The 19,397-nt window shown below is 44.2% G+C and overlaps 1 protein-coding gene across 3 annotated transcripts in view; it reads right to left on the bottom strand.

Annotated features, from left to right (window-relative positions):
- Positions 1-3,769: 3,769 nt before the first annotated feature.
- LOC127738060 (uncharacterized) overlaps positions 3,770-19,397 on the bottom strand; it is a 65,866-nt gene continuing 50,238 nt past the window's right edge. For all 3 annotated transcript variants that reach the window (XM_052249136.1, XM_052249137.1, XM_052249135.1), the window contains one exon: positions 3,770-4,226. In XM_052249136.1, the coding sequence (XP_052105096.1) occupies positions 3,865-4,226 (362 nt within the window). In that variant the 3' untranslated portion in view covers positions 3,770-3,864. The remainder of the gene's footprint in view (positions 4,227-19,397) is intronic.

Below are 19,397 nucleotides of genomic sequence, written 5' to 3' on the forward strand. Positions count from 1 at the left end.
AAAGCTTATAACAGAAGCTTTTAGTTTACAAAAAAGTTAAATACGTTACCCACATAATTTACCATAGCTCCGCTGGCCCGAACAACAAACAACAAACACTGTTATATGAATTATATTCATATTTGAATATTTTGGTAAATGAAGATTTGTAGCAAGATCATCTTGTACATTGTACACATCAAAGTACCGTATATTACTATTCTAACTGCAGGGAATTATTATTTTTATATCAAGTGGACGATATTGAACTTTTGACATTTGAATTGTGATGTTCGATTGTTTCCGTCGTCTTACTTACCATATGAATACCTTCTCGCCTACAACTTTTTTGGTCAACTTTTGAATTCAAAACCGGAATACATATTGTTATATATATATTTTTTAACAAAATTAAAGATACCTAGCCTCCAATCATTAGACTTGAGATCAAAGGGTGGATTGTGATAGGGCTGTTTTCTGACCCATGATGAATTAAATCAAAGTAATATTATTACAACTTTACAATATTCATAAACAAATTATCAAACCATCTAGTGGTAATAAGTCAATTTCGCTATACCTTTTTTTTTTAAAAGTAGTTATTTATTATTCAATTACCAAAAAAGAAGCTGAAGATATAGAAAGGATAAAAAAAAAAAAAAAAAAAACCAACAACACCAGGACAAAAAACGAAAACGGCGAAAATATAAACTAAGAAATCTAAAGACTGAGCAACACGAACCGCACCAAAAAGTAAGAGTGAACTGGTGCCCCGGAAGGGTAACCTTGTTTTCGTAAATTGATTTGTTATAAATTGGGCCGTTAGTTTTCTCAATTGAATTGTTTCATATTTTTCATGCCGGGGCCTTTTATAGACCACTATTCGGCATGGGCTTTTCTCATTGTTGAAGGCCGTACGGTTGCATATAATTGCTTACATCCACTTCATTTGAACTTGGGTGGATATTTGTCTCATTGGCAATCATACCACATCTCCTTCGTATAATTAAAGTTAATTGTGAGTAATTTCTATAATTTTATCTATTCGTGGTTTGACATAAAGTCAAAGGCACCTCCCGGAAAATGTTTGGCCACAACCATGCAGATTTTGGAAGTCTGACTCAATCCAGGGTGTGGAATAGTGTTACGTATTGTCAGATGGGAAAATACCTAGGGTTTAGTTCACAAAAAAAGTTCTGATAATTTCTAGAAGTAAGTTAAGATAAAGCAGACTTTACTGCATATGTGGTATCCCTTATTTTAAGTTCTCCAGGATAGATGTAAACAACACAGTCACTTAACTTTATTTATTCCATAAAAGAACAGTTTATATCGGGGGACCTGAGGATAAACGATACTATAAGTTTCATTTCCATTTTTTTGGTAAGCCTCTGTATGAACCAAACATAGCAAATTTGATGTCAATTTAAACACAGCATCTTTATTATGTCAGTTTCATAGAATAGAACAAAGATAGAAGATACCAAATAAGAATTAAAATATCATTGGTTAAAGAAAAACTGACAATATAATGGTAAACAAGCCAAAAGATAAACAGCAATTTACAAACAAAATTCGGAAAACAAGGGACAGAGTAACACGAACCCACCCATAAGCCGGAGTTGATCTGTGGTGCTGCGGAAGGGTAAGCAGATTGTGCTTCACTATGCTGTCATCTGTCTTGTTGACAATGTAACGCAGAAATTCGGTAATGTCACAATATAGGAAAAGAAGACGAAATAAGGAATCAATTATCGAGAACCATTTTCATCTGTGACAAAGACATAACGTTGAACAAACTCATGATGGCGTCGGTAAAACTTTCGAAAAGATGACATCAACTTTCATGTTTAAAACCCTGGGCTCAATAGCATGCTTGTTAGCAGCAATCCTTTATCAAGAAAATCATGACTAAAAAACATAATCTCTGCAATATCTGATTAACTAGGAGATGCATACCCATATACAGATGCTACTTTTGGTTCTATAGCTTCTTTGTAAGCAGCAATCCTATTTCAAGGAAATCATGATAGAAAACACATGCCCCGGAATATCATATCAACCGTGATATATAATATATACTACACAGACGTCAGTGACCGAATATAGCATATACACGATCCGTTAATTCATATGGGTCCCCATAATTAATTTTCTGACCGCGTATATACCATATTAGGTAACTGACGGCCTTTGTTATCAGTTTATATCCTACTGACTATTTGTTGCTTGCAACAAAACCTGAAAATATGTTACTAACTTTGAACATTTAACAGATGCCAACATATATCGGATAATGTCAAGGACAATATCTCTTCTAAACACTGTGTATTAAATATATGTGGTCAGTACGGGACTTTGCACAACCAACTGAATAATCAGAAATTTATAAAAGGTATGATACATATCAATGTACAGGCGCTGTTGGAAAGTTGCTACATACTATTGGAAATTTTACTAAAAAACTGAAGTCATCTCTTTTGGTGTAAAGTTAAAATTCTGAACCGACAATCGTTTTCAATTTCTAAAATATAACTCAATATATCAAGCAAACTTAGCTTAATCTGCGGTATCCTTTTGTTCCGTATGTTATATTCATTCAACAGACTTTTTTTAGTGAGAGGACATTATTTTTTATAGAACGGATTGGACTCAATTGACTAGTGCTCTCAGACCTTTACCATGCTTTTTCAAGTTGTCCTTTTGGAGGAAAGCTAGAGATAAAAAGAGTTGGCAAAAGAGACATGTGATGATACGTACGGATTTAAAATTAAAAGTTCTAACTTGGCCATGTATTTTATCAATGTTCATAGATTTCTAAGATATGTTTCAAGTAAGCATTAATTACATCTTTTAAATTTGTAGACAATTACAATTATATATTCAATAGATTTTCTTATTCTATGCAATCTTTTTTTTATTAGTTTTAGTTTAGTTTGACTTAATCAATTTCATAACTTTATCCGAAAATTTTAATTTATACTAGAGTAAATACATCAACCACATCACAAGGAATCGAACAATCCATACCGTTATACTATTTAATCGGTCGAGTTACCACTTGTGCGAAATGAATTAAAGTTAATTGTGAGTAATTTCTGTATTTTTTTCTTGTCTTGGTTTGACTTATTAAGGCAAACGCACCTCCCGAAAACTGGGCCACAACCATGCAGATTTTGGAAGACTGACTCATTCCAGGGTGTCGAATAGTGTTACATATTGTCTGACGGGAAAATACCTAGGGTTTAGTTCACAAAAAAGTTCTGGTAATTTTTAGAAGTATGTTAAGATAAGAAGCAGGGCTGATATGCATAAACTACTTAAGTTAAGATTTGTTCCGAACGGACGTCCTACGATAAAGTACTACGATTGGATATCTCAACTTAAGTGGTATTATGCATATCAGCCCAGACCTTAATGTATATGTGGTATCCCTTATTTCAAGTTCTCTAGGATAGATGCAAACAACATAGTCACTAACCTTTAGTTATTCAGTAGGAGAACAGTATTTATCGGGGGACGTCAGGAAAAAGGATGATATTAGTTTCATTTCCATTTTTTTTATGATAAGCCTCTGTATGAACCAAACATAGACAATTTGATGTCAATGTAAAAACAGCATCTTTATGATGTCAGTTTCATAAAACTTCTTGTTTGAATGGTATTTATTTGTTCCTTACATAATATGTGTATCTTCGTTAACTCTTTTATTAAAAAAGTTGAACTAATTCTTACAATCTGTCTAAAGTGTAGAATGAGAAATACTTGTATAAAAACGATAGAGAAGTCATATGTTTAAAATTTTACTAAACAACGAAATACAAATTTTTCATTTTATCTTCCTTATCTTTTCCTCTAAAGAAATCTGTGTTAATGATATTGAGCCTAGTTTAAGTCTAATTCCATCCTGTCATAATTAGGAAGCGCTACAGTATTTTGCTTTCCACTCTGACTGTTATTGACTTTTGTGTAAATATTGCCATTGTTAAAGTACACGTCTGGGACCTTTCTCTCGATTTTTAACTTCAAATGATTATAATTGTCGCTTATAATATCGTCTTCTAAATCTATCGAAAGTTTTCTGGAATTCAGTGGCCGGATCATCGCGGATTCCATGATGTCACAGTAATGACCTTCGTCATTGCCCTCTTCGTTATGATGTTCGGGATCCACAGGAATACTGGCTGATTTAAATAGAACTCGAATTTTATTGATATAATGTGTAAGACATGACATCGTCGTGGGATCTGTAAATTAAAAAAAAAACAACATTAAACTATTGGTAGGAAATCAATTCTCATGTCAAGAGGTGATAACAAAGACAAGCAACAACGAACAATACATGATCCAAATAGCCTGATTTACATGGGTTTTGTTGCTCGATCTAAGGTTTTCTATGTGGTGTTTGTGGAATTGTTTGTCTTTTCGTCGTTTTTAACCATTGCGTAGTTTCTTTTTACTTATGAGATTTAACTATCCCCTTGTTATCTTCCGTCTCTTTTTTTATATAGTTATATATAATTTGGTGGCGTCAAACCATAGTTGTAAATGCCATGAGACCTCCTGATCCCACTTTGCCTCTCTATACCATATGGGATAAAAGTATATCACACAATTTGAAAAAAAGAAAACTAGATGTTCCTATGAGGCTGAATCGCTCACTTGGTAACAAAAATAAAATCATTAGACCCAATCGGAGAATCTAAAATACTATAATCTAATAAAACTCATATTGTTTTAACATAAATCAGGTCGTTGTTGTTTTTTTTCAATTGAATTGTTACACATTTAATAGTGTCAGGGCTTTTTATAGCTTACTATACGGTATTGGTTTTACTCTTTGTTGAAGGTCGTACGGTGACCTATAGTTGCTCACAACCACGTCCGTTGGTCTCTAGTGGATAGTTTTCTCATTGACAATCATCATAAATCTGCTAATGTTGAAAAAAAAAAAAAACACAAAATCTTCATTAAGGGAAATCACTCCTTCAAGCAGTCAATTGAATATTTCTGCATTTAATTTGTTTTAAACGTGTCAGTTTGCTCTAACTGCTCAAGGTTGTTTTTAAATAGAAGCTATAAACACATGTAGTTTTGCCCATATGTTTTATTTTTGCCTGTGGTGGCCATTTTGTTCATGTGATATCAACATTAAGCGTTAGCACATTTACCCTTTGAAGGTCCCTCAATATAACTCGTGCCGGTTGTAAAAAAATAACCCAATCTGAAACCGTACAACAACGCGCGAGTAGCCGAGATGAAAGAACTAGAAATTAACGACGAATTAGCCGTGTCAGTCTTTTCAGGAAACACGTTTAACAGGCAGACGCACCCGGCTTGCTCCTTTTGGAGTTAATGCGATTCCCTCAGTAATTATTATTATTTACCTTGATTTGTCTATTCTTTCGATTTACGAGATTAACTTTTGTCGCCTTGTTTTATGCATGAACAGCAAAATTTGAATAATAAAACCAACTCGAATTTGTTTGCATTTGTATGATTATTTATGATCAATGAGTTCCCCACTGGAGTCGAGCAACCAAACAACAATTAATCGATCTATTAATTCGTTATGAGAATTAGCAATAAAAATACTTTTCTCCTAACTTATATGCATGCCACTAATCAGTTGATGTTGTCTGAGGTACAACCACTTCGTAATTGTTCTAGTTCACACAAATTCTTTTAGTTTCAAACGACAATAAGAAATACAATCAACGTCTGTTTTTATATTCGACCTATGTTTAGAAGGGGGAAATGCATAAATGACATATATGAACTTGATCAATGTGAGTATGTATACAAAAAATGGCTGGATTATAGGAGAAGGTATGATGAGGCCACTTGTTTCTGCCTCATTAATTCGAAAAAAAATATATGTTATATATTTATCAAGTAAAATCCCTCAGATGTGCACATATATATATATATAATATTAGTATGTCATATATCAATATAGAATCATGTGCAAAACAGTGTAGCCGAGACCATTGATTGGCGCGCTAAAATATCCCATTGACTGGGTCAGATTAGGTGAACGTTCGTCTGTAACGCCCACAACTTACGACGTATTTATTATAGACATTTAAACTGTGGGGTCACCAAAGGGTCTCAACGCCTAAATAAAATAATTCGAAAAACTAATCAGGAATAAACTTTGTGTTTTGATTTATATTGAATACTTAAACGTTCTTTACTTGTGTTTTCGTTATGTTTTGATAATCAATTTTTATGATATCGCACGTTCTCTCAGCAAAAAAAAAGGATTTAACTGGCTTTAAAAGTTACAATGCATGTGTTGATTATTATCTTTTTTTTCGGACGTCAAAGCGATTTTACAATTGCGGTTGTCCAATTATGTCATCTTTTAACTTTTATCTGGTCAAAATTTTATTTTAGAACGAATGCATGATCAACTTTAAAAAGTGTGCGTACACAAAACATATAGACAAAATATACTTCTGTCCTGTCTTTTTCGTACTTGCAAGTTATTAGACAATAAAAAGGCTATTTGGATCAAGCCTTGTGGAATTTGCATTTACGTTTTTGAATAGGTAAAATGTATAGTTTGGTGAACTTTTCTGCTAACTACCATACTTGTGAAAAACTCTTGGCAACAGAAACATATTCAGCTTTTTTTTTAATCGACCCAATTTATATAGTAATGGACGACTTCGTACTTTTATGATCGCAAATAAAATATGTATATAATATACTGTGCACTGTATTTCGTTTATATACTGAGACCCTTTGGCAACCCCACAGTTTAAATGTTTATAATAAATACGTCGTGAGTTGTGGGCGTTACAGACGAACGTTCACCTAATCTGACCCAGTCAATGGGATATTTTAGCGCGCCAATCAATGGTCTCGTCTACACTGTTTTGCACATGATTCTATATCTTTTTTAAATTGTTTACATTTATTAAAAGGTTTTTTTTCAGGTTTCAAACTTGCAAAACTTCAAAATCTGCCAAAAGAGCCTCGTTAAGAACTACGAGCAAGGACTTTACATAAAAAAGATATTATTTTACTGCAAGATGTCTTATATAAAGATGTTGGCGCGGGAAAATATCTTTTTGAGTAAGGCCCTGTCCATAAATAATTTAACCAAAACAATGTGTAAAAATAATACTAGTATACTTTTGTAATTGCCGAGAATATCAAAATACCAATAGATACCTTGGATGGTCGTTCCTGCAGTCAGGAACGGCCGGATTGCTCTTCAGTGATATATGTCGTCTGTATAGCCGTTAGTTCATTACCGGAAGAGGATAATTCCTGGGTAGTTCTTCGGACATCTTTAGATGGTCTATCCGATGACCTAAAACTAACCCTACCAATACTACACTCCACCCAGTTTTATTAATAAGGCCCCCTCTACTGAGGTGGGCCTTGTGAATTTCGCCCAAAATTAACAAAAAAACGGAAATCATACCAAATTTATAGAAAATATGCATCAATTTAAAAAGTATACAACCTATCCCCCCCCTGACAGACCCTTTGTATCCATGGGTCTATACTGATACACTAACAATTAATACAATGTGTTCCCAACAAATTGGGAACCCAATAACCTGGGAATTGTTCTTCTCTGGATCATACACCAACTTCCCCTCTCCTTTAAACAATTTAGCCCTGAACGCTGAAGGACTGCAAGTCCTGGTTGGACCTAGGAGATTGTTCGGATCCACCTTCATTCTCCATCTTTACTTGTATTGTCTTTATACCTTTGTAAAGGGCGGGAATTCCAGAGTCCCACTGTCTTCTGCTGGGACCCCATCTGATTGTGGCAATGGTCACACGTAAGACTGTTGTCCCACTGTCTACTGTAGGTGTTGGCAGATTACAATACCTAGCGCCAATATTTTCTGCTTTGAAAAGTGACCCCAATCTTGAATTGGGGCTTTCTGTATTAACGGATGCAGATTTCTGGCTGACGGGAGATTTGTCAATGATAACCATGATAACTGTTCCTTTGTAGAGTGGGATGTTTCTTTCAGTTGTGGCCTTTCTGTCAAATCTCCCGTTGTGAACCCTGTGGCCTTTCGGTCAATTTCTCCCGTTGAGGAAGGGTCCACAAAAGTGAGGGATGTAGGACCTTTTTCCATATTGTCAGTCATTCCTCGATCTGCAACAGGAGTAGGCCCCCGATATTGCTGACAAACAGTGACTATCTCCTCATCACTGGCCTCTTGTACCAATGTGGTATCTACCTCACCTTCTGATGTGGAGTCCCAACTTTCTTGGGCCTCCTCATCACTTGCCAAAGTAGTCTCCGTTGAGGCAGCAACCTCGTGAAGGCTATTGCTTTCCTCTATTGCCAAGATAGCTCCTATGCGTTTCCTCTCAATATTGGCTACTGGACCCTCCTGGTCCCCTGTGAGCAATGCTGGAGCCAATAAGTTGCCCAAGTCCAGTTCCTCACCTGAATCCAAATGTAAGGCTTGGATAAAATAAGTGGACAGTATGATCCCTTCCTGATTACCTGGGCACAAGACCGTCCCATTAGGCGACCAAAAGAATTTGTAGCCCTCGGCCTGCGCCCTCTGTACATCTATTTTTACCTCTACCTCCCAATGGGACTTGAAGCTGTTTGGCACTTTATTAACTAAGTGTATATACTGCCTTCCCATTTTCCGCAACCCCTCCTCTTTTATATGGCCCCATGAGGCCATTGTGGTGTAATGGTAGCCTTGGGGAACCTCACATTTCTCTACAAATGGTATGTCTGGGGTATCACCCACCAAGGAATACTCCTGGTTAGCCCTAATTTTCCAACAACCACTTTCTGTGTCCTTTATCAAAGTGAAACTCCTGTCCACGTCACCCTTGATCAGTTTATGAATATCCGGTAAAGAGTACCCGGCAAAGCCTGGGTGCTTTTTTAAGGATTTCCTCCACCAACAAATACCCACCAGGGAGAAGTCTGTGGCCCAACTCCAGTGCACCATGCCTCAATATGTTAGCAAGAGATTTCAATAAGTAGCAGTCCAATCCGCCTGAAGGAGTTGCCTCTTTGTCAGAACTTGAGCACTGCTCTGACTCAATCTCTGCTCTAACCTCCACCGACACCCTAGATTGTCTGTTCCTCTCCCTGTCCCTGGGGAGATTGGCACCAACCCCTGGGCCCAATATAGCTACCTCCGCTACTCTGACTTGGGGTACAGACTCGACTACTGAGAGGCCTAACTTCATTTGCTGGGACTCACTCCGGCCTCCTGAGTAGTCCCGTTGAAGTTTAATGGACCCGTTGCAGTTCTGCTTGACTGATTCATTAAAGTATCAGTTTTACCCCTCCCCTGGAAATCCAGACAGTCCTTCCTTACATGTCCAGGTTTAAAACAGTGGTAGCACACTCCCTCCAATGGAGGTCCTCTGTGATGGAATGGACTCCCTAACAGGGACTTACCTCTACACTTTGGACATTTCTTTTTAAAATGGCCCCTCTCTCCACAGTAGTAGCAATCTTTTGTCACTGCCTGTCCGCCCGGTGACGGGCTTCTAGCAACGGGACAGGGGAGGAGTTTCTTGAATTGGTCCATTATGTCGTCAAGGTTTTCATGGACTAGAACAAACTTCCTATCTGTCTTTTCCAGCTCTGCTTTCCATGTACTAGCTGAGGCCCTCTCAGGGGCCATAGTAGCCCTTTCATAGAGCACCTGATACTCATGGTAGACCTCAGGGTGATCCTCATACCGCCCACTCATTACCTGCCTGACCTCACGCCTAATAGGCTTGCCATATATTGCCTGGGTGTTATGTTGAAATAACCTTATTTTGTCTACTGCCTCCTCAATACTTTGGGGTTGAAGGTTAGAGACTTGCACTCCCAACTCTTTGTTTTCAATGCCCTAGCACAGCCGTGTTACGGCTTGCTCATACATATACTCATCAGGGAGGTTACTAAATGCCCTGGTCGCCAAGGACAACACATGGTCAGCCCAGTCCTCAAGAGACTCCTCAGGGGCTTGCCGGGCATTGTTGAACTGGACCCGGTTAGTCTCAGGGAGCGCCGTGAAACCAAATCGCTTGTGCAGTTTTTCAACTAGCTCCCTATAACTCACCTCCCTGTCTCTTTCCGTAATGAGGGCATAATATTCACTTGCCTTTCCCTCAAGGCACCAGCAAAGTTGATCTTTGCACTCTTGTAGGCCCCACTCACAAACCTCTGCATACCTTGCAAATTTTGTGAAGAAAGCCTGCCAGTTGCCCTTCCCTTCATACTTTATATTTTTCGGGCGATTGCTGACTTTTGAGGCGCTACTTTAAACTCTTCGTGACCCACCTCTGCTGTCGGGTACCCTTGTATTTTCCCTAGGCCTATCCTTATTATATGCTACTGGGTAGGCCTGTTGCCCATAGCTCCCCCTTGCGGTGACCCCTTGTGGGGGCACCGATGTGTACCCTTGATTATACCTACCCTGGGGTTGCCTATCTCCATAGGTGCGGGCTGAGGTCTGCCTTGTGTCCTCGCCCCTATTGTCTTGCCACTTGCCATACCTACTATGGGGTGTCTCATACTGCCCCCCACCGGTGTTCGCCGGTTGGGTGCCAGGTGATGACCCCTGACTTGTATAATTGCTTGCGTGAACGATGGGTAGACCCCTGGAATAAGAAGGCGTGCCCCCTTTAGGTGGGGCACTCTTTTCCCAAGCACAGTCTTCGCCTGGCCAATACGGCTTGTACCCAATACTACTACTACCCCCGGGGTGAGGGTTGTTACCCTGGTTTGGGTCACCAGCGTTGTGGTGGCCCCACTCTTTTTGCGGCAACTGTTCCCAGTAGACCCCGATCCAATTAGCTGGGGTCTCAGGCCTAGATCTGGCCTCCTCAGGATATGAACTATACTCAAGGAAGGCAGAGTCCAACTGGCTGAGCCCTCCCCAAGCCCCAGGACTTTCCCCCTTGTGCCATCCTTCTTGCTTAAATACAGACTGGCCATGTGTTTGGCATGGCATGCCTGGTGATGCAACCATTCCCCAATCTATAATAGTGTTTATCATTGATTGTTGTTTGCCTCGGGCCTCAGGTGGTGACCCAATATTTTGGCCACCCCCATTGATGCTGAAGTCCAGCCTAGCTATGAAGGCCATAGTGACTCTTAGGTGGGATATAGTGGCTAAATCAGCCTCAGTCACAAAGCCCTTGCCATCCCTTATGTCCATTATTTGCTCCCCAGTTTTGATGCCTATACCTGGGAGCTGGAGCAACTCTTGAAAACTGCACGTGTTTATGTTTACCATTGACATGTGTAACTGTAAATCACTGACAACAATTGATAACAAAGTTTATTTATTTAAAGAATAAACAACAACAAACAACACACTAAATATCATAAGTTATTTATTTCATAGCACAAATGCTTCGGGTAACCCGTCCTTCTGGTCTGCGGTTAACGGAAGAAAACAAAACAATAACAATACGACTGGTTACCCGTCCTTCTGGTCTGCGGTTAACGGAAGTAACCAAAACAATAACAAGTCGACTGGTAACCCGTCCTTCTGGTCTGCGGTTGCCGGTGACTGGTACCCAGCTGTGCCTTCTGGGTCAAGCAAGGTAATAACCTGTCGTCTACTGCCACAATCTTTTCCCCTAAACTACCGTGAAGTATTCCTCCAGAATACTCAACAAATGCCTGAAATGATTTATTCGCTGGAATAAACGAAAACACCCTTTTCCTCCTGTCTTACTATTTTTGCCGTCCACCACCGGCACGGCAAAAACCTAAAAATATCCCTTATAGCGCCAGAAAAGTCCGATAAGAAGTTTGACAAAAAACTTGATCAGGTCCATGAAAAACTGAACGTCATGATGGACCAATTTATGAAACTCCTCGCACGCCCTGCTGCAAGAAGCCCCTCACCGGGCGGACGGCCAGGAGCAGGAGAATGCTACCACTGTGGGGAGAGGGGGCATTTCAAACGGGAATGCCCAAAGTTTAGGGGAAGGTCCCAATCAAGAAGCCCCTCCCCCTATCCAGTGGCGGATCTAGAACTTTTCATAAGGGGGGCCCGCTGACTGACCTAAGGGGGGGCCCGCTCCAGTCATGCTTCAGTGATTCCCTATATAATCAACCAAATTTTTCCCACGAAAGGGGGGGGGGGGCCTCCCAGGCCCCCCTCCCCCCCCCCCCCCCCCCTGGATCCGCCTATGCTATCGGGGGTCTTGGCGAGAAGGGCTTTGTTATCACTGCTATAAGCCAGGACACATTCGGAATGAGTGTCCAGACCTGCTGTCAAAAGAGAGGACCGCCACTTTTGCTGACCAGAGACGTACAACACCTAGTCCGTTAAACTCCAACGGGGCAGCTCCAGAGGCCAGAGCGAGCCCCCGAAAATAGAGTTAGGCCTTTCACCGGAAGTGCTTTATAGGGGACCTATAATGTGGAGGAGGTGACCTTAGGGCATCATTTTCTGCATTCAGGATGCCTTGGAGAGGAGGTAATGCCCGAGAACCAACTAGAGGATGGGGGAGGGGCATTATCGTCAGAGTCAAAAGGGGAGGGTACTCAGGATACAGGGTCTGTCAATCCCTTAGTGCCTGAGTGCCCATTAGAGGCTAAGGGGATCGTTTCCTCCGATTCAGAGGAGGAGGTTGCTCAAGTAGGGGGAGTTGACCGTCGTTTGTCAAAAACACTCGCGTATGTACTGCGGCATGGTGCCAGTAGATTGGGACACCAGTTTCTCCCTGGGGGATTTGTGTATGTTGATGAGCTCCTGGCTAGACATCCAGGGCTATCGGGGTACACCTTAAAGGAGCTCACCCGCCTTGTTGAGGCAGATGTTGACAAACGTTTTACTTTAGAGAGGGACCTTGAAAATGGTTGGTGGAAAATAAAGGCAAACCAGGGGCATTCCATCGATGTTGGGTCTTTTGGTATGCCCTCAGTAGAGGAAAATACTGTTGCCCATGCCTACCACTACACAACCATGCTTGCTTGGGGAGATATAGTAGATGAAGGATTGAGGCGATGAGTAGACAACATATTCACTTATTGAGTGAGGTACCCCCTAGTTTCAAGCCTCGTTGGGAGGTACAGATCATGATAGATGTACCGAGGGCTCAGGCGGAGGGATACGAGTTCTTCTGGGCACCCAGTAGGGCTATTCTATGCCCGGGTAACAAGGCAGGAGTCCTGCCCGTCAAGTTCATTATTGTGGCTGTTCATCTAGACTCGGGGGGAGCAAATGAAATTGGAAAGCCCTCTTGTTCAGACAGTGCTTACACATGACCAGGGGGACCCTGGGGGTGAGGAGCAGGGGGAAACATCCGGAGGCCTATGGTTTAAGAACGAAGATCTGAGCCCCTCTGAAGACACCGGCCAAGCGGAGGTAACTCTGGCCAGTTATGGGGAGCCCCAGGACAGCTAGGACTCCACTGCAGGCCTTAGCCCTCTCAGGGAGTTAAGCACCATTGATACTGCCCTCGGAAACGATGAGGGGGAAGCAGAGACCACACTGGTAGATGAGGGAAGTGATTTTGAAATAGTCACTGTATGTCAGCTCCGGTCTGGAACTGTGTTTAGGGTACCAATAAAAGTCCAAGGGCAGAGTTTGTTTGCTGAAGTGGACACTGTAGCAGCGGTGACCCTAATATCAGAAGAGGTGTACAGGTCCCTAAAATCCGCTCCACCAATCCTGAGGGAGGTTATTATGAATACCACAGGGAAGGGGATGCAAATGAATGGGTATGTTGTCAGGCCAGTGAACTTGGAACTGGGTTCCAATCTCATACAGTCCAATCTGTACGTGGCCCCGATAGAGGACGACATGCTACTAGGTTTCGATCTATTAAGGGCTCATTGCATCGACTTGCATATGTCTGAGGGACAGCTGCGGGTAGGGGACGAGGTCATACCGATGACTATGGGTAAGGTCGGGCAAGCCCCGAGGGTAGCTACTGTGACCCTAAGAGAGAAAATCACTGTGCTCCCTAATTCAGTGATGAAGATCAGCTGCTATGTTAACTGTGTACTGCCAAGTTACATTGTTGAGGCAGGCACCCACTCTGGTCTACTGGTTCCCCGCACTTTACATGCAGGGGGGGAGCCAACCCGTAGTGTGTTTGATAAATACCTCAGATAGGCATGTGCACGTGCGACAAGGGGAATTAATTGCCCAGGCAGTAGAAGTTGACACAATAGAAGTTCCGGCTAGGGTACGAGTAGTGGGTACGGGGGTTGGTACAGGCCCACCGGAGTCTGACCAGGGAGTCCCTGAGCACCTCAGGGACCTCTTTGATCGCTCCAGGGTACTACTTGGAACCCAAGAGCAAGAAGACGGCGTCTCTGCTAAGGGAGTATGGGGATGTTTTCGCATCCAGTGAGTTTGATTTAGGGAACTTTTCAGCCATTGAGCATCAAATTGACACAGCGGGACACCCTCCGATAAAGCAACGAATGAGAAGAACCCCTATCGGGTTTGCTCAGGAGGAGGAGGCCCACTTAAAGAAAATGTTGGAGGCAGGGGTGCTCTGTTCCGGTACTGGTAAGAAAGAGAGACGGGGGGGGGGGGGGGGGGGGGGGTCAGGTGGTGCATTGACTATAGATTCCTGAACTCGGCCTGTGTAAAAGATGTGTTCCCGTTAGCTTTAGTAGAGGAGTGCCTTGACACCCTGGCAGGGAATCAGTGGTACTCCAAGCTGGATGCTAACTCAGCGTATTAGCAAGTGAAGATCAGGAAGGAGGATAGGCCAAAAACCGCCTTTATTTCGAAATACGGCCTTTTTTGAGTTCGCCAGGATGGCATTCGGGCTTTGTAATGCCCCAGCTACCTATGCTAGGGTCATAAACTTAGTTCTGAGGGGGTTAACTTGGGACATAGTGTTGGCCTTCCTAGATGACATTTTAGTCCTGGGGAAAGATGTAGCCTCTCATTTGGGCAACTTGAGGGCTGTCCTACAGCGCTTCCGGGAGTACGGCCTAAAGCTCAAACCCAAGAAATGTGAACTGTTTCAAGAGCAGGTAGAATTCCTGGGCAGAGTTGTAAGTAGGAAGGGTATGAGTATTGGCCCAGGCTACATAGAGGATGTAAAGAAATGTCCAACCCCTGTGGGGTTGTCCCTATTGTGCAAGGGCTCAAGCACAGTGGTCAAAATTCATGACTGATGTGGATGATGTGGTCCCATTAGCTTCAAAAGGTACAGGTGTAGAGGGTAGATCTGTAAATGAAATACTGGTCGCTGGCCAAAGTTCTGCTGATGGTGGCATTTGTATATCCAGGGTGACATTGGCCACTGTAGGTAGCGATGTGGTAATAGTCCCTGACAACCCAGACTGTTCGATCCGGGTTGTGCAGGAAGGGCTTGGGGTAGTACTAGGCAAGTACTCTGTTGACCAATTACGTGAAGGGCAAGGCAGGGACCCGGATTTCGAGTGGCTATTAAACTGGTTGGATGACAATGACTATCAGCCAGCTGAAGGGGAGTTATTCCGGAGTAGCCCCCATGCCAAGTTTTATTGGACAGGCCGGGAGAGGTTCAGTAAGGATGAAAGGGGACTAGTAATGTACCATGCAAAGGAAGGGGATGAGAATAGGTTACTGGTGCCCCGGGAGTGGAGGGAGGAAATCATGGAACTGCGTCATGACATTCCCTCTGCAGGTCTTCAGGGCATAGACCGGACCAGGGAAAGGGTAAAACAGTTCTATCATTGGCATGGTTTGAGAACAGATATTGAGGGGTATGTTGCAGGATGCACAGCGTGTAACCAGAGCAAAAAAAAACAATCGGAACGGCCAGGTGCCTTATGCCCTTATGGAAAGAGTCCATTTGGACTTTGTGGGCCCCCTACCCAAGTTTGATAGAGCAAATGAGCACCTACTCATGATAGTGGATCAGTTTAGTAAATGGGTTGAATGTATCCCACTCCCATCACAAACTGCCGAGGTGACTGCTAGGGCGGCGTTTAACGAGTTCTTCTGCAGATTTGGGTATCCCTATGAAATATTTACAGATCAGGGTCGCAATTTCGGAAGTCAGCTATTCCAATCTGTAAACGAATTACTCCACATACATAAAATCAGAACCACCCCATACCGTCCCTCCGCAAATGGCCAAGTGGAGAGGTTCAATCGTACCCTACTCGCCTCAGTCAGGTGTTTTGTAGGGACGAACCAGAAAACATGGGACCTACATAAATCCCAATTAGCTCTTGCAGTTAGGGCTTCAGTGAACAGGTCAACAGGGTTCATAGCCAATAGGCTCATGTTGGGCAGGGAGGTCAATCTTCCTGCAGAATTGATGTTCAGACCCCCTCTTCATGGGGAACCCCGAGACCTACAGGGGTATGAAAGTGGCTTGGAGGAGGCTATACGGTCAGCTCATGAGGTCGCACGGGCTAACTTGAAGACAGCCCAGCTAAGGTCAAAAAGGGCATACGACCTCCGAGTAGTAGCCCATCAATACAATAAGGGGGATGTGGTGTACAAGTTAGACACGGCTTCAGTGCCAGGGAAGTGTAAGAAGCTAAGCCCTATGTGGAGGGGACCCGGGGTCATCCTAGAAAGGATCTCCCCTTACCTGTATAAGGTAAAAATGAAAAAAGCACTCACCACAGTCAATCATGATCGTCTAAAGCTGTGCAAGGATAGAGAGCTACCGGCATGGGTTAACCGGGCAATAGTCGAGCTACAAAATGGAGGGATGGCCCAAGCAGAGCACCTTAATGACACTGTAACCCCTTCTCAAACTAGTGATCAAAATCCTGTACGGGTAGACCCTATGCTCCCCGCCCTGCAATCAGCCAAGAGTGGGGGAACAGGTGCTTCAACGGGGAATACTGGGGCACTGTACTGCACTTGTCAAGGACCTTATACCGGAGAGTTTATGATCTCCTGTGACAGGTGCAGTGAGTGGTTCCATGGCAGGTGTGTGGGAATTTCTCCACAGGAGGCGGAGGAGTGGGAGAATCAGGACTATATCTGCTCTGGTTGTAAGGTCCCACAAAGTAAGCTGGACCCCCCACAAGCTAGTCTGAACCCTACTGGACTGCGGAGGTCAGCCTGTAGGAAGGGTTCAGAATAGAGTGCCATATCGAGAGCTGTTGTACATAGAGAGGCATTTAGTTATTGTATATAATTAGGGGGGTTGCTATTGAACATATGGAGGCAACTAGTTACTGTTCAGGATTATTTAGTTAGATAACTGTTATGTGAAATGACGGGGCCGGATGTCAGTAGGTTTGGCCTTCAACATGTTCTATTTCTGTATTTGCAGGGAGTACCAGTAATGTCCAGTGACGAGGACAGTGGTGAAGGCAGCCCAAAGAGGAGTTGGGCTGCAGAGGAAAAGAAAGGTGAGGGTACCCCCTTGGGACGATAGTACCCTGGACCCGGGTGAGAGTCAAAAGGGTCAGGAAGGGGAATCCAGAGTCACATCGGAGGTCCCAGGGAAAGCCACATCTGGGGATAACAAGAACCCATCCACAGAGTCTACAGGGGTGAGCGAGGTATGGGGTTCAGGGGCAGTTGGCTGGAGCCCCAGGGATGGGAGCCCTAACTCTCGGGGTAGGGCCCGATCAAGCACTAGGGAGGGATCCGTTAGGGACCCCAGTGGAGGAAGGGGCCGATGTTCCGATCCTAGGAACACCCCAGGGGACGCTGTCCCGATGGCCAGGGGCACCCCAGTGGGCATCCAAGCCGACAGGGATGTTCACAGCGCGCCTCCACTGGGTAGGGGTTTTGGAAGGAAAGAGACGACCAAGGAAAGAAAAAGAAGAAGACAGAAGCAGGCAGATCGTCAAAGGGAGGAGACTGCTAGACTGGAAAGGGCCCTCAGACGGGCACAGGAGCAGCGGGTCCCTCAGCCGGAAAGAAGAAGTCAGGTGGGGGTGGTCAAGCAGGCGACCCCCCAATATGGTGCAAGGAGAAAAGAGACTGGGGTGCCCGAGCAGAGGACACCCCAATACACCAGCTTGAGGCAGCCTAGGACGGAGACTCCACGGAGGGATTTGGGTGGGGAGAGCAACCTCCCCAAGTTGCAGACTTGTCCAATCCAGGGTTGCCCAATAAGAGCTTTGGACATTCAGCCACATGTGGTGTTGGAACATGTGGCTGATTTTTTTGGGGAACCCACAGGGTCACCAAGGGTGTCCCTCGCCCCGATCAGGATGGCAGCATTACAGGCCCAGGCCTGGATGCTAGTAGGCGGTGATCTGGAGGAGTTGGTGGTCCACATCAATCAGCTGGGAATTACTCAGTCCCACACCATCATGCAGGCTGTCCACGGACAAATGAAGGAAGTGTGTGTAGAGGGGGGGCTGCCAGTTCCCCCTATTTCTCAACAGCACTAGTCAATTCCCCTGGGGCCCTCATTGACTGGAGTGTCCAAGCCGTCATTATGGGAGAGCTGGGCGACAGGGCAGAGGCCTTCAGGGGAATGTTCAGATTGCAGGGACCCAGGGCAGCAATGGGGTCGCCAGCAGGCCAGAAAGGGCAGGCGGAGGGGGGAATAGATCCTCTGAGGTTCCCCTCAGACTCCCCTCCAGGGAAGACGATACAGGTGGACAGGCCATTCACAGCTGGCCCCCCCCCCCCCCCCCCACCAAATGCATTTGACACGCACTTCCATCTTGACCGGGGGTGGAGGCAGTGGAGGATGGCAGGGAGGATGGACCGGCGACGGTTCATCGAGATGCGCCTTACCACTCCCCTAGACACCCAGTCGATCTGGTGGGAGGAGTCATGGTCCAATGTGACCCTGGAACCTGGCCAGTTGTCAGGACTTTGAGGGACCCACAAAGAGGATCACCCTGGGTAACTGCCATTGGTGTCCACCCCAAAAGGGCCCAACAGCTCGATGATAGTTCGTTTGGCCATATGGAGCAGCTGGTTGGGTCACCTGGGGTAGGGGCGATTGGGGAGGTCGGGCTGGACCTAAGCCAGCGGGACCCGCCTCTTCAAAGACAATTGAGCACGATAAGGTTGGTCCTGAACCTATGCAAGGGCAGGCCAGAGGTTCCCCTAATCCTACACGTCAGAGGGGCTCCTGAGGACCGCCATAGTGCTGAGGCGCATCTTAAGTTCCTCACCACTGTCCGGGAGCGGGTGGCCCGGCAGCAGAGGATCCACCTCCATTGTTTTGATGGGGGGATCCAGGAGGCTAGGAGGTGGAGGGATGCATTCCCAAACATGTATTTTGGGTTCACGGCCGAGGTCCACAGGTTCGACCAGGAACAGGGGCAGGTAGTGTCGTCCCTCCCCCTCACAAATATTCTACTGGAGAGTGATGCCCCATATTTTAGGCCTCCATGGGTACCCAATAATGGCTATGGGCATCCCCAGTATATTGCAGAGGTGGCAATGGGGCTGCTGACTTTTAGGACGGGGGATACCCTCAGGGCATTGTTGGAGACAACCACCAGCTGGGTAGTTCTTCGGACATCTCTAGATGGTCTATCCGATGACGTAAAACTAACC

Source organism: Mytilus californianus, unplaced genomic scaffold, assembly GCF_021869535.1.
Source record: "Mytilus californianus isolate M0D057914Y unplaced genomic scaffold, xbMytCali1.0.p SCAF_4, whole genome shotgun sequence".
NCBI classification, from domain to species: domain Eukaryota; kingdom Metazoa; phylum Mollusca; class Bivalvia; order Mytilida; family Mytilidae; genus Mytilus; species Mytilus californianus.